The sequence below is a fragment of the Cryptotermes secundus genome, unplaced genomic scaffold (assembly GCF_002891405.2).
Source record: "Cryptotermes secundus unplaced genomic scaffold, Csec_1.0 scaffold706, whole genome shotgun sequence".
Lineage (NCBI taxonomy): Eukaryota > Metazoa > Arthropoda > Insecta > Blattodea > Kalotermitidae > Cryptotermes > Cryptotermes secundus.
Genome location: NW_019727104.1, coordinates 268,886 through 287,166, shown reverse-complemented (window position 1 = coordinate 287,166; position 18,281 = coordinate 268,886). Strand labels below are relative to the sequence as shown.

Sequence of the window (18,281 nt, the reverse complement as noted above, 5' to 3'; positions counted from 1 at the left end):
GACTTGGTGTGTGTCCTCTTATCTTTAATAGCTTAAAATCTTTTAATGGTAAAGCAGATCTCTTGCAATTAAGAAATTTTTTCAATTTGAAATAAATGTTAATAGAATATTTTTGTAGAATGATCTCCAGTAAAAAAAGCAAACTTTATTTACATTGTATATTAACACCATGTTTTTGTGTAGGTTTTATACATTTAAAGGTTTAATAAAATTGTAAGTTTATCTTAGGGAATTTTGACTGGGAAATGTAAATAAAGACGTGCCAGTGAAAAGATTTTTATGATATTGTAATGGTTGTAGGTGTAAGTTGTTACAGTGACATTAAAAATTCAGATTTTATTTTTGCTTCCATGAGTAGTGGTACATGAACTTCCTGGGAAGTGGGCTTTTGAATTGTGAAATAACACTAGACAGTAGATTTGTGAAAGGAGACCAATAAATTGTGTTTTTTATATGTATGTTCATTCATTGGAAGCTGTCATACCCTGCTTGCAGAAGTGTGATTATTGTGTATTTGCTAATTGACTTGTATGTCCTAATCCCTTATGAACTGTGTGAAGCATTAATATGAATCATTATATAGTAGCTAGTATAATTGCATGCAAATTAATATCCAAGGTAACAGTTTTGCAGTTTGTTTTTCCACTTCAAGTGAGTGAGTGTAGATTGTGTTCTGTTGACTGCGTGAAATACTTGAAACGCATTATCAACTATTTGTGTAAGTGTAATTTTGAGATACATTTTATGGGAGTGGTTCATAGAGAAGGGACTTTACATTTAGTATGCTTTTGAAAATTCTTGTAGTTTGGACATACATAAATCATGAATAAATTCTTATAACTATGAAACCTGGATTTTTTAAGCACAATGAAGTTATCTTTACCATAACAGGGCTTTAAATTTTATCATTCAGGAATAGGGATGTACCTTGTAGTATGGGGTTGTTGGCCAGATTTTGGCTTGGGTATAACCATTTGTTGTCCTGGAATAGGATATTATAAATTTCACAGTACTGCAGGTCTGATGGCTATATTTTACTTTGGCAGTTATATTGTTAATATTGAAGAAGTGCAGCATTTGGGCAGTTTGGCTGTGTACATGGGCTGTTGCATGCCCAAGGTAAAGGTATCAGATAATAAGCTGTCATGTAAATGTTTAAATAAATATTCAGTATTTAGAAGGACGATTAGTCATTAACAGATGGGATTGGAGTATTTTGTTGTATTAACAATCAAGTTCCTTCCGTCAAATGTGACACTTTTATAAGTTTTCCACCTCGTCACCACCTGCCTTACATGTTTCGGCTCACCACGGAGCCATCATCAGAGGCATTTATAGTAGAAAAAGAAATGTAAGGCAGGTGGTGACGAGGTGGAAAACTTATAAAAGTGTCACATTTGACGGAAGGAACTTGATTGTTAATTTGTTAGTGTGACGGACCAGAATGAAAGACCTTAAAAATTTTGTTGTATGTTTTTTAAAAGGCATAGAGAGGGGGCTTTCAGAAATTGTCATTGAGATGTATGATGCCAATTTGAGAGCTGTAGTTATTTTCTCAGAAAGTTAACCTGGTTTTGGTACTAATGCCTGTTTGATGTAAAAGTGACCCATGACAACCACTGCTGCACATGAAGCAACTGCTCTTCAGTTCTGTGGCGGCAAAAAATGAGGCATTGGTCAGTAGGAATATGTGACTTATAATTCATATTAAGTTAGTCCCTAGTCACATTGCCATTGTACTTCTTCATGTTGGAGTTGGAAGAGACTGCCTTCACATATGAAGGGTAGCTATAAATAGGCAGTCATAGACACCTCTCAGGGTGTGAACATTCAGCTTGGAGGTTGTGTGGGGGTGTAACAGTTACTCATTGTAAGAAAGTGACAGGTTGTCAAGAGTTACAAGGGGCCTAGGAAAGATAGGTGACTTTGCAATATTTTGTTCAGAAAATGTTACAGGAAGAGACCACCAAGGAGACCTAGGTATAGTTGAGAGAATAGTATTACAATGGTTCCCAGAGAGTAAGGTGGGAGAATGTGGACTGGATTCATCTAGCCCTATATAACACCTGTAGTGGTTTTATGAATGTTTCAATGAATTTCTTGACTTTCTGAGTGACTCCTACCTAGTTAGTTAGTTAGTTAGTTAGTTATTGGAGAGGGTGGGTTTCCCCATGCACCATGACCAGTTTGATCTAGTGTGCTTCTGTCTCTGATATTCTACCAGTCTCTATACCCTACCGATACTTGTGCTAACCATCAGTCCCGACGAAGCCAGCGAGATTGGCCTCTACTGGCTTGGCGGTATCTATAATGCTTCCCCCATCTATCAGAGGCGTTGGAGACTGCTGTTGGGTGGGAAATGTCCTTGAATTTGGCTCAGTGATCTCCTTAGAAGATATGAGGTTCTTTTACGTGCCGTAAAGCTACGACACGGGACCCACGGCTTAAAGTCCCTCCTGGAGGACTTGTTCCCTAAATTTTTCCGCCCTTAAAAATTCCACGACCTCCGCCGGGTATTTGAACCCGTGTACTACGAGTCATGAGGTGGGAACATTACCTCTAGACTACGGAGGCCGCTGACTCCTACCTATATTATATGAATAATTATTCTGCTTGTTGGAGTTAGTTAGTTAAAATGATCTAATGCGCAGTTTCAGTGCAATTTATATACGCAGCGTGGCGATTAATTTCCCGAACTGAGGCCATGAAAACCACAGAGAAGAGATAAAAAATATTTATTAATACCATCACTCACTATAGTCCCCACCAACTTCCACACAATGTTTATATCACTCATACAACAAATCAAATGTGTGAGAAAATGCTTCTTCCCATATTGCCTTCTGTTCTGTTATCACAGTCTGCTGGATCGATGAAACAGCCTCGAATCTTGTCCTTTTCATTACAGTTTTTAATTTAGTAAATAAAGTCAGCTGGCACTAAATCATGAGGGTAGGGTGGATGGGATAACACAGGGATCCCTCGTTTCACCAAAATCTTGGAGACAACACCCAAAGAATGTGCCAGTGTTGTGTCATGCAGAAGATAACAGGACCCACTTTCCTGAAACTCAGGTCAGATGTGATAATTTTGAGTGACCAATCTCTTAATCACCTCTTTATAAAATTTACCATTTAAAGTCCGTTTTTCTGGCACAAATTCTTGATGAATGATACCTTTAGCATAAACAAATGTGGTCAACATTGTTTTCACCCATGATTTTTGCATTCTCATTTTCTGAGCTTTCAGATTTTTGGACTCACTGAAGTTGCACTGTGACGTTTTGTTACATTCATCATCCATTACAGCCCTTTTTAAAACATTTCTATCATAATAAGTCAATTCAACAAATTGAATAAACGATGCAACGCGTTGATGTTTTTGATCTGGTGTTAACAAATGAAGAACAAAATGAGCACACACTTCTTTCTTTTTAAAATCATCAACTAATATCTTAACATTCTGTCCCTCTGTTGGTTGCTATCATTTTTTCTAACATCCAAACGCTCAGAGTTTGATCTTCGGCCAAACACTTTTGAATGACTTCCATTGATTCTTCTCTTCTGGCCTTTCCTTTCATCTTGTAACGACTCTCACCCTTCTTTGAACCCTATATGCCATTCAGACACACTTTTTCTTGATAAACATTCTTCACCGTAAACACTACTCAACATTTCAAACGTTTCAGTAGCTCTTTTCTCTAATTTTACACAAAACTTAATCACTGCTCTTCCATTTTGAAATCTTCAACACAATGTAAAAACTAACTTACACCAAAACAGTTGTCATCCTCGCATGAATCAACCAAACAAGTTGAAACTTGCACATCATATAAATAAACATTCTCTCTGACTAGTCCCAGTCATCCCCAATAGATGACAGTAGTAGTATTACTGTAATAGGTCATTTCGGGAACTTAATTGTCATACTGTGTAACCAAAAAACTCTAGCAAAGAATGGGCACTTCCTCTAGTTTCATGTAAAGTAGTATCCATATATCTACAGATTTAATGGAAATATAGTTTATAAATAAAATAATATGTTATAAAAGAGTTATTAGTTGTCCTTTGTCTTAGGTTGACATATTTGGAATCATACATTATATCATTACTACTTGTACTCACTTTACACTCGTTTCCTAACAAATATTTTCATTCTCTTGTAAAGTCATATCTGTAAATTATCTGCATCAAGTGAAATGTGCAGTATTGAAATCTGTAGGGCAACTGAATTTGGGTTTTTAGTTTTTATGAACATTGTTATGTATCCTAAAGTAGGCTGTGAGTAGTTCTTACTAATTCATATTAATCGTTGCTGCTAATTTCTCATTATGGGCATCTCACCTAGAAGTTTGATATACAAGCCCCAGTGTTATGACAAGTTTCCAATCCTCAAACCAACACATATTTCACATATATGTAGGTAAGTCAATAAGTAAGTTACAAATGGATATAGAACTTAAATAAATAAGAGTACTGATTTGAAAAATGCTTTTATTTCTCAACATAATCTCCATGTACACTGAGGCGCTTGTCCCATTGTTTCACAAGGCCCTGAAAACCAGAAGCATAAAATTCTTTGGGCTGGTGTCGGAACTACGCGTGTTCGCACAGCATGGCCTACCTCATGATGCATGACAGGTTAGGTTTTCACAAAGTGTGCACGATGGGTGCCGTGCATGCTGACCCCACAACACAAAATGCAAAGAATGGGTCTGGCATTACAGCATCTCAATCACTACCATGATGAAGGACACAATATGCTAGCCCGAATTGTCACAGGTGATGAGTCATGGGTTCACCATTACCAGCCCGAGACAAAGCGTGCATCAATGCAGTGGAAACATCCTGTGTTGCCTTGGAGCTGGAATGTGGTGAGCAGCATGCCTTTGTGATCCCAGAAGACTGTGAGCATCACTTTCCTGGAGGATGGTGTCACATTAAACTTTTTTTTGGCAGGTGATGCAGGATGTTTCCACTGCATTGATGCATGCTTTGTCTTGGGCTGGTAACGGTGAACCAAAAACTCGTTGCCTGTGACAATTCGGGCTAGCATATCGTGTCCTTCATTGTGGTAGTGATTGAGATGCTGTAATGCAAGACCCATTCTTTGCATTCTGTGTTGTGGGGTCAGCATGCGCGGCACCCATCGTGCACAGACTTTGTGAAAACCTAACCTGTCATGCATTATGAGGTAGACCATGCCATGTGAACACGCCTGGTTCTGACAACAGCCTAAAGAATTTTATGCTTCTGGTTTTCAGGGGCTTGTGAGACAATGGGACAAGTGCTTCAATGTACAGGGAGATTATGTTGAGAAATAAAAGCATTTTTCAAATCAGTACTCTTATTTAAGTTCTGTATCCATTTGTAACTTATTTATTGACTTATCCTCGTAGTTCCACAGTCAGATTGTAATTATTCCTTCCACTTATTCTCCTTATTAGTACATGGTGTGTCCCAGTTTGATTTAGAAGGAGTACACCGAATTTTTTGGTTACATTCATATAGTGATTCTGAGTTAAAAAGAAAATGCTTTTTAACATGAATCAAATTTGGAAAGTTTGAGTCAAGACATACTAGAAGTAAGAATTTTAATGACAAATTTTACAGTAACATCACTGCAACTCAGTGGTAGACATTGTTTAATACAGAAACATTTTATAGAATTATTCAAAGTGTACATCTTGAATTCAGTGCATGTGCGCACTGTGTGTCCAGCCATATTACTAGTAGCCCATGCTCAAGTGTGTAGCTTGTTTCTAGTGTATACTGTGGAGTTACATGAATCGTGTAAATAAAATACAGAGCATGTGGTGATTTCTGAAGGTAAAGAAGCAAAAAGTTCAGAGTTGTATTTATTCAGTCATAACAACTAGATTCCAGGTTGTAGTAATATCTCTGTTTACAACTTATTCTGGAATAAATCTCAGTGAATTATGTATCTTTCTATGAAGGCACCTATGTGTGGTATCCCATTCCAGAAGACTTGAATCTTAAATTTATATTCACCTGATTATGTACAGTATTAACGCCCACCAACATGGGAAGCTCAGATCTCAGTGTCAGATTTGAATCAATTTCCTCAAAGAACTTTCTTCATTTTGTCTACAGTTGTAATAATTTGTTGTTCTGTTTACAGGTTCTATAGAATTTGAGGAACTGAATATGTCAGGATTAGCTTCAGTTAGTAACCAGACACCTGATACCACAGATAAAACAACAAATGGTGATAAGCCTTCCAAAAAAGAAGGTAATCTAGAGTCTGGTGGCCAGAAACCAAAAGAAAGCAAAACATCCCGCCGCACTACCTCCCTTCTGAACCTCTTCATGTCTAACTCCCAGGGTATGTGTGAAAACTTCAGCACTCATTTCTTCCTAGGTGGTATTAATTGTGTTAACCCTCACACCCAGTTTCAAATGATGGTTTGCAGACACAGTACTTAACGTTACCTCTCTCTGAAGTACTGCTTATCTAAGAATAGCATGATGTAACTTCAGCAGTGTAGTACTAAAGATATCAGTCTACATCTTCCTGTTCTTAAGGTTTGTTTAATTCTCTTAATCATGTTCTTTAAGTATCCATATTTATAATTGGCTAATGCCATTCTGTGATTATGATAGTTAGCAGTCATATTTGGTAATATTTACAAGTAGAGGTAGAAGATAGCAGCAGTAATTGGTAGTGAAAGATACACTTTAGTCATTATTGCAGTGTTGATCATTTTTGTGTGAAATCTATAGTCATACCAGACAGCAGTACTTAACATTACTAGTGTCAGTAGTCCAGAGTGTGCTCTCCTGAGTTGAGGAGGTGGATACCAGTGTTTTGGAAGAACAAGCTACATCCATCTTCAGGGTCAGCATGATTGGGGAGGAGAGGGGATGTATAGGCAGTGTGACAAAGAATGTTATTCAGAACTGTGGTAGGGCAGAGGAGGAGCTGTGTCAGGAGAAGTAGGAATGTTGCAACGTAGTTGTGTCAGGCTGCCCTTTCACAATAATTGCTAATTGAGAAAGTATGATGAAACATAATGTGAAAATTTGTGCTTTTGCTGTAATTTCAAAGTGTCATGGATTGTGNGGGGGGGGGAGGAAGTAGAACCCTGTCCAAGCCAGTGTGAATAGTGAGAAGCTGCCCTTTTGTATCAGGAATATGAGACTTTCTTGTGCTTAGAGAGCACTGGTATCTACACAGTCACAACTCAGGAGTCCACTGTCTGAACACTTACCAACTTGAAGACCTAAAGTTGTAGAGTCATTGTTTCAAATCCTAGAAATTGTGTGAGTTATGTAGTTAATTCAGATATTCCCATAAATGAAACATTTGTCAGTAGCTCAGCTGGTTATTTACTGACATGACTGTACTGTTTAAAATTTAATCTGTGCTTACAGTCGTTACATCTATGATTTCATCCGTCCATATAATTATCTGCTCACCACTGATGATCTTCTCATGGATTCTTTATAACCTCTGCATTTGAAACAGCATCATTAACTTCTTCGTGACTTGATTGCACCTTGCCTGCTCTTATAGCTGCATTTAAATGATAGCAAGATCTTGCTGTTGCACTGTTCCCTTATTTTTAGGTGTGTGGCATATGTGGGGGAGAGTCAGTAAGTAGGTCACAAATGGATATGACATGTAAAAGATGTGATATTCGAACCTGGAAGAAACATTTATTTCTCAACATATCCTCCACCAACATTGATACACTTGTCCCATCGCTTTACCATTGCATGGAACCTGCAGCACAGAAGTCTTGACTGTTGTCTCGGCCAATTCCACACTTCTGTTTCAACCTCTTCATCATCCGTGAAACGTTTGCCACCCAGGTGGTTTCTTTAACAAACTAAACAGATGAAGTCACTAAGGGCCAAGTCCAGGCTGTAAGGCAGATGTTCAGGAAGTTCCCACTGCAGTTCTTGAATTCTCTTCTGGGTTGCTCAGGCTGTATGATGGTCTGGCATTGTCATGATGGTGCAGTACCCCTCTTGCCAGTTAGCCTGGACGTTTTCTGCAAATTGCGTCTCAAAGCTTCGACAAAGTTTCACAGTACAATGCAGAATCCACATTTTCCTCAAGCTTTTGAAAGTAGTGTAACAGCACACCATGAGGATCCCAATACATGGTGAGCATAAACTTCCCAGCTGATGGCATAACCTTAAACTTTTAGGTTGAGGGCAAATTGGGCTGTTTCCATTGTGCTGAAGCACGCTTTGATTCAGGTTGGTAGTGATGCAGTCATGATTAATTCCCAGTAACAGTCCTGTTCAGCATATCTCCTCCTTCATCTGCATACAGTAAGAGATGTTGCAAGGACAGATCTATTCGGTTAATTTTTTCTTGGTCCTGCAGTTCTCTGGTAACCTACCGTGTGCTCACTTCCTGAAACTTCAAATGATCTTGCATTATGCTATATGCTAAACCATAGGAATACCCTAATGTATTTGCCACGCTCTCTGTCATTATCCTGCTGTCACCTCAAATCTACTATTCCACCCACTGCACAGTTGCTTCTGTTGCAGTCCCAGCAGGGCCACATGGTTGGGCATCGTCTGCAACTTTCGAACATCCACGAGAGAATTTCTCCATGGCAAACATGTCCCATCGTAAACAGGAAACCATTTTTTATGAATATCCTTTGCATTAAGTTCTTTTGTCCACAAAAACGCACGGCAGAACACTGCTCTTTAGTAGTACAATCCTCAAATATGTTCACTGTTTTGGCTACTGAAACCAGCCTTTGAACATGAGCATCTGCTACCTAGACTCATGAAGCTTGTCCGTGCTACTACCTAGTGATTACTTTACTTACTCATGGAGCTGAGCCCTTCTGGAGGAGCCGCCAATTCTGCAGCTACTCAAGAATTTCCCAGCATTTTATGGAACCCGAAGGTTCATCACCATGTTCGCAAGAGCCCTCCACTGGTCCCTATCCTGAGCCAGATCTATCCAATCCATACCATCCCATCCTATTTCTCTAAGATCCATTCTTATATTGTCCACCCACCTACGCCTTGGTCTTCCCTGTGGTCTCTTTCCATCTGGGTTTCCCACCAATATCCTATACGCATTCCTCGTCTCCCCCATTCGTGCTACATGACCTGCCCAGCTCACCCTCCTTGGTTTGATCATTCTAATTATACTTCGAGAAGAGTACAGGTTATGAAGCTCCTCATTAGGCAGTTCTCTCCAACCTCCTGTCACTTCATCTCTCTTCAGTCCAAATATTCTCCTCAACACTCTGTTCTCAAACACCCTCAGTCTATGTTCCTCCCTTAATGTCAGAGACCAAGGTTCACACCCATACAGAACTACAGGCAAAATTATAGTTTTGTATATTCTAATTTTTATGTTTTTGGACAAGAGACGAGAAGACAAAAGGTTCTGAACTGAATGATAGCAAGCATTACCCAAGTTCAGTCACCTTTTAATTTCCTCCTGAATGAGATTTTGATTTGTTATTGTTGTTCCCAAATATCTGAACTGTGCCACATTTTTAAAAGATCTGTTTCCTATCTTTATGTCATGATTTTGCCCTGCATTTTGGTGATGAGACAGTAAGATATACTTAGTTTTTTCTGTGTTTACATCTAGAGCAACCTCTTTACTTGCGTCAGTTAAAGTTTGTGTGTTTTTCTTTATGGTATCTACATTATCACCCAGTAGATTCACATCATCGGCGTGGACCAACAGCTGATGTGTCCCGTTTAATTTCAGTCCCACCTGGTTTCCCTTGTTTTAGACCATTCTGGATAGGAAATTTATCAGACAAATGTTTACCTACACGGACTTTACTATACGTTTCGTTTAAACACATTTTAATCAACCTAACTCTATTAGAATATTGTACAATACTTCTCTCCTAACTGAATCATAGGCTTTCTTGAAGTCTATGATAGCTGATGTACTGTCTCATTGTACTCCCATTTTTTTCTCCAATATCTGACGAATGCAAAAGATCTGATCTGTAGTTGATCTGTTACGTCGAAACCCACGCTGATGATCCCCAATAATTTCATCTATATATGGACTAAACCTTGGAAGAAGAATATTGGACAAAATGTTATATGACGCTGATAGCAGTAATATCCCTCGATAATTACTACAGTCAGTTTTATCGCCCTTCTTTTGCACTGGTATAATAATAGGCTCCTTTCACTAATCAGGCAATTTTTCCTTATGCCAAATAGAAGTAATTAGATTGTTGATCTTAGAATGTAATATTTCGCCTCCTGCATGAATTTGCTGGAATTTGATCACTACCTGGCAATTTATACTGTTTCAATTTTGCAGTAGCACTTTCAACCTCAAAAGGGCTAGGATCAGGTACTACCTAGTGATACACATAGAAAACCTATTATGTCCATTACAGCTGTTTTACTTCCATTTGTGACCTATTTACTGACCCCCTCATGTCAGCAGAGATATGGTACGTTTATTTGTACATAGAGGCTGACTGAATCTCAGAGATGATGTTAGTAGCTTAACTAACTAACTAAGTGACTTTACTTGAGCTGTTCTTGAGAAGCCACCACTTGTGCAGCTACTCAAGAATTTCCCAACAGTTTATGGAACCCAAAGGTTCATTACCATGTCCACTAGAGCCCTCCACTGGTCTCTATCCTGAGCCAGGTCAATCCAGTCCATTCCACCCCATTCTATCTCCTTAATACCCATTTTAATAGCATCCTACCATGTATGTTTAGGTCTTCCTGGTGGTCTCTTTTCTTCTTGCTTTCCCACCAAAATCCTGTATGCATTCCTGTTTGCCCCATTTGTTCTATATGCTCTGCCCATCTCGTCTTCCTTGACTTCATCATTCTGAATTTACTTGGAGAAGAGTACAAGTTATGAAGCTCCTCATTGTGCAGTTTCTCCAACCTCCTGTCTCTTTCCCTTTAGTCCAGATATCCCTCTCAGCACCCTGTTCTCAGATACTCTCCATCTGTGTTCTCCTTTAATGTCAAGAGACCAAATTCCACACCCATAGGCAAAATTATGGTTTTGTATATTTTGATTTTTGCGTTTTTATACAGCACACATGAAGACAATAGGTTCTGGATTTAATGGTAGCAAGCATTACCCCTGTTCAGTCTCCTCTTGATTTCCTCATGAATCAAATTTTGATTTGTTACTGTCATTCCCAAATATTTTAATTGTGCCACATTTTCAAAGGCTCTGTTAGCTACATCTATGTTATGGGTTTGCCCTACATTGTGGTGACAAGACATCAACATGTACTTAGTTTTCTTTGTGCTTACCTCTAGACCAACCTCCTTACTTGCACCAGTTAGAGCTTCTGTGTTTTTTTATGGTATTTATGTTGTCTCCCAATGGGTTTCCATCATCAGCATAGACTGGAAGGTGATGTGCTTCATTCAGTTTCAGTCCCACCTGGTTGTCCTGGATCTTCCTAATGGTATATTCTAAACTGGAGTTGAAAAGCAGTGGTGTTAAAGCACCTGCTTGTGTTAGACTGTTTTGTATAGGAAACGTACCAGATAAATGTTTACCTGTATCATCTTAACTATAAGTTTCATTTAAACATATATTAATAAGCCTAAATAGTTTCATGGCTACCCAAAACTCAACGTGAATATGTTACAATACTTCACTCCTAACTGAATCGTAGGCTTTCTTGAAGTCTGTGGATAGCCTGTGTACTGTCTTGTATTCCCATTTTCCCCCCCCCCCCCCAATTACCTTATGAATGCAGAAAATCTTATCATTAGTGGTTGATGCATTACATTTAAACCCACCCTGATGATCTCTGTTAATTTTGTCTGTATATGGACTTAACCCTGAGAGAAGGATATTGAATAAAATTTTGTATGAAGTTGATAACAGTGATGTTCCTCGATAATTACTCGAGTCAGTTTTATTGCCCCTTCTTGTAAATTGGTACAGTAATAGACTCCTCCACTGATCAGGCAATTCTGCCTTACTCTGAATAGAATTTCAACTTTGGAAGGACTGGACTCAGGTAGTAACACCTCAGATGTGTGAACTTCTGTCTGCCTGACATCACTGACCTTATGTATATTCAGTAACTGAGGGAAGCAGTTCTTCTGCTTTTTAAAAATTCTGTGAGAATCTGCAAACAGATCACCATAATTTTGGATTTCAGATATTCACTCTTTTTATTCATGAAATGCCTGCTGGCTTCGTGGCTTATATTGTTCAGGTTATCTTCATTTATTTGGCTTCAATCCTGTAACCGCTGTAAATTATAAATTAATCAGACAGAGTTAGTCATATTGAGTAATTACCAGTTTTATTTGTTTTGAATGATAAGAAGACATATAAGTTGAGAACTTAAATTTAGTTCAGGAAGGTTATTTACAGGCTGATACCAGTAACATCATATGTGAATTTTACGTACCTCCATTACAGGATATATTGATAATGCTCACTACCATCTTGGATTTATTCATTCTGCACACTTGAACAAATTCCAAGTCACATGTTATAGCTGTTCCCTGGATATACAGACACTCCTTTCTGGATTTTATCTCCAAGTTTTGTGTGTGAACTGGTTCACTGTACTTTACCTTACAAATATCACAAGTAGAAATCAAATGGAATGATGTTGGAAGTATAGGGTGGCCATTAGCCCCCACTTATAATCTGTTAACTAGAGACTGTGTTTAAAGTTTGAGTATAATTTTTATTGGTTTTCACAATTGCAGAATCATGTTGGAAATGTCCATAGAGCTTTTTTCTTCATTTGTTAATTTTCTGAAAAAGGGCTGCAAGATCTGCCTGACATATCTGCTAGAATTAGTTGGCTCAGCCGAAAACATGACCAGTGATCTTCCTCACATGTAGGGCACACTAAGCACCGGCTTCTGTATCATGGATTGGAATTTCATATATAAGATATGGTACTTTGTGCTCCAGGGTCTGTTATTTTACGTGTTTACATGCCCATTCAGATGAAGCCAAGTATCATTTGAGTGTCAAGCCTGTCATTGTAAAGTGACTGAATTTGCACGAATCAGTGAAGATACCAGTTACAGGTATAATATGTGACTACTGATTCACATGGCTAAAGAACATGCAGAACTAGTTTTGTAAGGCTGCAGTTTAAAAAACTGCATAGTAGAGTTGCAATTCAAAGAAGATTTGTATGAAACACAGTGGTTTAGTGTAAACTTATCCATGTCCCACATGAAGAAAATCAATTTACAATTCAAAGAAGAGTTGTATGAAACACAGTGGTTTAGTGTAAACTTATCCATGTCCCACATGAAGAAAATCGATTTGCAATTCAAAGAAGATGTTTATGAAACACAATGCTTTAGTGTAAACTTATCCATGTCCCACATGAAGAAAATCAGTTTGCAATTCAAAGAAGAGTTGTATGAAACACAGTACTTTAGTGTAAACTTATCCATGTCCCACATGAAGAAAATCGAGTTGCAATTCAAAGAGGATTTGTATGAAACACAGTGCTTTAATGTAAACTTATCCATGTTCCACATGAAGAAAGTCTAGCACAGGGCTAAGATGTGTGAATACCATAAGAGTGTGTCCACTTCTGCATAGGTAGCAGTGTTTTGGAAGACCCTGCTGCCTCCATCTTCTAGGTAGTTCGGAGGAACAGCAGAGTCGTCTAAACATTGATACCTATCTAATAGACTACATGTTGTCACATGCCAGAAGACCATAGTGTTTATATCACTCTTGTGAAGACCTCAAATCTCATATACCTAATTTCTTGCATTGAACTCCTAGGTAGATCCGCGTGTTTCGGATATCTCCAATATCAGTGTTAGGTATTCTGATTGGAAATTTAAGTACTGTGTCTGCATACTTTGTTCTTTTCACACTTTGTCTCTTGGAATGTTGCACATATTGTCTTGGCTGAGAGTCATCCCAGCAGCTTCAGTTGGTCATGTTGTATACTCAAGTTTCTGACATTAATCAGTCATGGTATGTGGGTTATTAACAGATGATTCAACTGTATAATTCCTTTATATGGATTTAGTTGTATAATAATTTAGTGTATAACATATCTTACTTTTCTTGTGCAGCAATACAGGGTGGGGCACAGAAACTTCCTTTTTTGGAAGGCAAATAAAAGAAAAATTATTCCTGATAGACAAAATTTATGTTTAGCTCATGAAAGAACGTACTTTAACGTTTTAAATCGTGTAGTTTTAAACAAAATATCTTGAAGGTGGTGGTCACCATTCTCTATGCACTGATGCAAGCAATTTCTGAAGTTCCCCTCTGCACATTCCAACATGTGCACCAGAATTTGGGCTACTTCCTGCTGAATAACATTCTTCAGCTGAAGCAGGTTTGTGGGGCGATGTTTAAAAACCTCTGCCTTGAGGTATCCCCATAAAAAAATCACAGGGTGTTAGATCAGGTGAGTGCGCTGCCCACGGGATGTCACCTCGAAGCAAGATGAGCCGTCCGGGGAACTTTGCCCTCAAAACTGTCATTGAAGCTTGGGCTGTGTGGGCCGTGGCACCATCCTGTTGGAACCAGACATTTCCTAGATGCATTTCTTCAAGAGCTGGTTCAAAAAGGTTTTTAATCATGTCCACATACCGCTGTGAATTGACAGTAACTGCATGATTATCTTCTTCAAAAAAATAAGGGTCAGTAACTCCAACTCTCGACAACGCACACCATACTGTCACCTTATCACTGTGAAGTGGCCTCTCATGGAGCTCTCTGGGATTTTTACCACTCCAATAGCACATATTCTGCTTGTTGACATATCCGGATAGGTGAAAATGTGCCTCATCACTAAAGAAAACAAGTGTGTCAAGGGGTAAAGTTTCCAATAACATTTCGCACGCCATTATTCGGTTCTGGAAATCACGTGATGACGATTCTCGCAAAACAACCATCTTATAGGGATGGAAATGAAGATGTTCGTGAAGAATTCGGCGCGTTGAACGATTGGATATGTCTAGGGCGACTGCATGTTTGTGAGCGGAGCGTCTTGGAGATCTCAAAATCAACTGTCGAACTGCCTCCACATTTTCTGGCATCATAACGGTCCGTTGTCATCCTGATGATATTTTCACCACACTCCCAGTTGTCCTAAATTTCTCTAACCACAAGACAGTCGATTTCTGGTTGGGAACCGGACCTCTGGGCTTAATTCCGAAGTGAGTACGGAACGCATGCTGCACCACCACGTAGGAATGGTTGTTCGAAAAATAGGCTTCAACAGCAAAGGCACGCTGCTCACTTGTCCACCTCATGTTTCCTACTGAGGGGTATTAGAAAGTTCCATGACTGCTGCATTTGCTGAGCCTATCCCCACTTTTCTGCGACCTCCCATCCCTTCACAATGCCTCTTCACAAAAAGGAAGTTTCTGCATTCCACCCTGTACAACAGAACGTAATTTAATTATTTATTGCAATATAGCTATTGTATATATTAAAAACTGCAACAGTTGACAAAAGAAATTGAAAGGAGTACTTTCCTAATAATTTGTAATGTCATTTTTACTTTTTCAGGTTAATTAAGTGGGGTTGTTACTTTCCAGTTCGTCATTTTGATTAGCTATCACATCAGCCTTCAATTTTAATTTTTGATAAAAGTATGCAGAATTTCAGTACAAATGAAATCTCACATTTTTAAACATTGGGGATGGAACTGAAAGGCATCTTTATAGTCGTATAAAATAATGGCATGTTCTGTATTAGTTTTACATGTTGTTTCTGAATTGGTGTTCATGGATCATGTACCCTGAAGATCTTTAAATGGGGATTTTTTATAATTTACACACAGTTTGATATCAATTAATGACACACAGATAACCAGAAATTTTACCCTTTTTATATAGTCTGTATTTTTTGTATTGTGGCATTACGCCTCGAGTTCAGAACAGTGGAAGAGGAAAAGACGTCCATTTCTAAGTAATGCCTCTTTAAACACATTTCTGCTGCAACAGTGGAGGGATTGTTAGGGAAGAAACACGCAACAATAGAGAAGCCAGAAGTTGGTGTTTTCCATGCCCTCTGCCCCAAGGCTATGTAGCAGATATTGAAACAGGAATGGTTAGCAGTTGAGATTGTGAGTGAGTCTGAAGGCAGACAGGTGGTAGCCAGTGGTGGCCAGACATGGCTAGGAGTCAGTTACCAGTAGTTGTGGCCATGAGGAACTGTGATACAGTTGGTAGCTGGTAAGGACTTGAACACGGAAGGTGAGGGGTCTACAGCATTGGGAGCCATTACTGAGCAACAAATGGTGAACACACAGCAGACTGAGAGGACTTGTTGCATGCTGTAGTGAATTGTAGAGTGTGAATTAGTGACAGCTCTTTGATTAAGTGTAGTTATGGTTTGTAACAGTCCAATAAATCTGATTTCCCATTCCAACACCATGCCTAGTCACTAAAAATTGTGACAGCTGATGTCAGAAGTGGGATTAACTGGATAACTGATCAGATTGGAACCCAAGTGACTAATAATCATGGTGGATTTTGAACGTTTGGTAGTACTCATGGAAGAGATGAAAGCTGATAATAAAAAGTAACCAAGAGGAATCAGAAACTCTTAGTACAAGAAATGTAGGCTGTAACCGAGACCAGTTAAGAAAAGTTTGAGGTCATTCAAAAAAATATGTGCACCATGCCGCAAGGGGTGGAGGCCTGATTAGAAAAGATGAAGGCCAACCAAGACATAAGCTGGCCGAGAAGAAATGAAGGCTGCGGTGAAAGCTGGCCAAGGGGAGATGAAAGCCAGGATATATGTCTTCGAAGAATTGTTGGACAAGATGGATGTCGCCATGAAGGCCTGTCAAGAAAAGATGGAGGCCAGGATAGAGACTGGCCAGGAACAAATGGAAGCCAGAATTAAGGCTATGAAGATTCCACAGTGGAGACATATCGGACCTCCAGAGGACTGATCTGGGACCAGCAACCAGCTGTAGGATACTGAAGCCCACTGAAAAGCTGGACACGGGATGATATTGTATGAAGAGCCCCTGGTGGATGGACGTTCTAGAAGGGACGATGGATGTGGCTGGAGTTCCGCAATGGCTTAAGGGATGGAGGCCTAAAAGAGCCATTAGTTCTTGGAAGCAACAGAACTGTCATTGAGGGCTTAGATCAAAAAGCTCATAGTCAAGTCCTTTATTAGAAGGGGGAACGAGTAACAGGACATTGTGGAAGAGCTGGCCCCCTCCCAAATGAAAGAATAAGACTGTCGACAGCCTAAGTGCTGGTGCTATAGGCGTTTTGCCCCCACAGATGAGAAAGAAGAAAATGGCAATGCATCTGTAAGCTACTCAGGACAACTAGCCGTAAGGAGGGAACAGTGTGACATGATGGCTGAAAGCTGGAATAGTGGAAGAGGAAAGACATCCATTACTACATAACGGGTCTGTAAACATGTTTTCTTGGCAACAGAGGCTGATGCAACAGTGGAGATGATATTGTTAGAGAAGAAACATGCAATAATAGAGAAGCCATGGAGATGGTGTTTTCTATGTGGTCTGCCCCTAGGTTGTATACTGCAGACTGGAATGGAACTGCAGTCACTGGTTAGCAGTTGAGATTGTGAGTCAGTCTGAAGGCAGACAGGTGATAGCCAACGGTGGCCAGATGCGGCCTAGAGTTAATGGCCAGGAGTTGCAGCCATGAAGAGCTATGAGACAGTCTGTTAAGGTCATGAATGTGGAAGCTAAGGAATCTGCAGTGCTGGGAGTTGTTACCAGGCAGTGACTGGTGAAGGCACAGCAGACTGAGGAAACTGAAGTATGTGCCATAGTGAATTGCAGAGTATGTGAGTTAGTGATAGTGCTACAATTAATTGTAGTTACAGTGTGTAATGGTCCAGTAAATCTGTTACCCATCTGAACCCTGTGTCTAGTCACTTAACACGTGAGAAATTGGATATGTAAAGTCCAGCACTGTAACAGTGATTTTCAGCATATGTTATTTTTTCAAATTTGTAGGAAATTTTATTCAAAATATTCAAAATTATTTGATAGACATTAGATTGCATTCAATGAATTGTCATCATTAATTGTTAATTATGCTTGTGAATGATATACATCATCAGGTATGACAAATATTCATTTAATATTACACAATTAACCAGTCAAGTGGTTCTTTTCCTTTTCCTTATGTCTCCCACAATGACACATTAAATTCCCCCGGACATTTAAATTTGTCACTGTGGCATGTAATTTTATAATTTTGTTTGTATCTCAATTATGTGTCATTATAAAATTATAGAACAAAAAGCCTTTGAAAGACCAATTGTCATGCTTCACGTACATATATTTTCATTTCTATAGC

At 39.0% G+C, this 18,281-nt stretch overlaps 1 protein-coding gene across 7 annotated transcripts in view; it reads left to right on the top strand.

The window, feature by feature from the left end:
• LOC111864467 (F-BAR domain only protein 2) overlaps positions 1–18,281 on the top strand; it is a 137,656-nt gene that overhangs the window by 43,970 nt on the left and 75,405 nt on the right. For 5 of the 7 annotated variants that reach the window (XM_023851726.2, XM_023851725.2, XM_033751438.1 and 2 more), the window contains exon 7: positions 6,142–6,345. In XM_023851726.2, the coding sequence (XP_023707494.1) occupies positions 6,142–6,345 (204 nt within the window). The remainder of the gene's footprint in view (positions 1–6,141; positions 6,346–18,281) is intronic. The other 2 variants (XM_023851727.2, XM_033751440.1) reach the window with 1 other exon arrangement.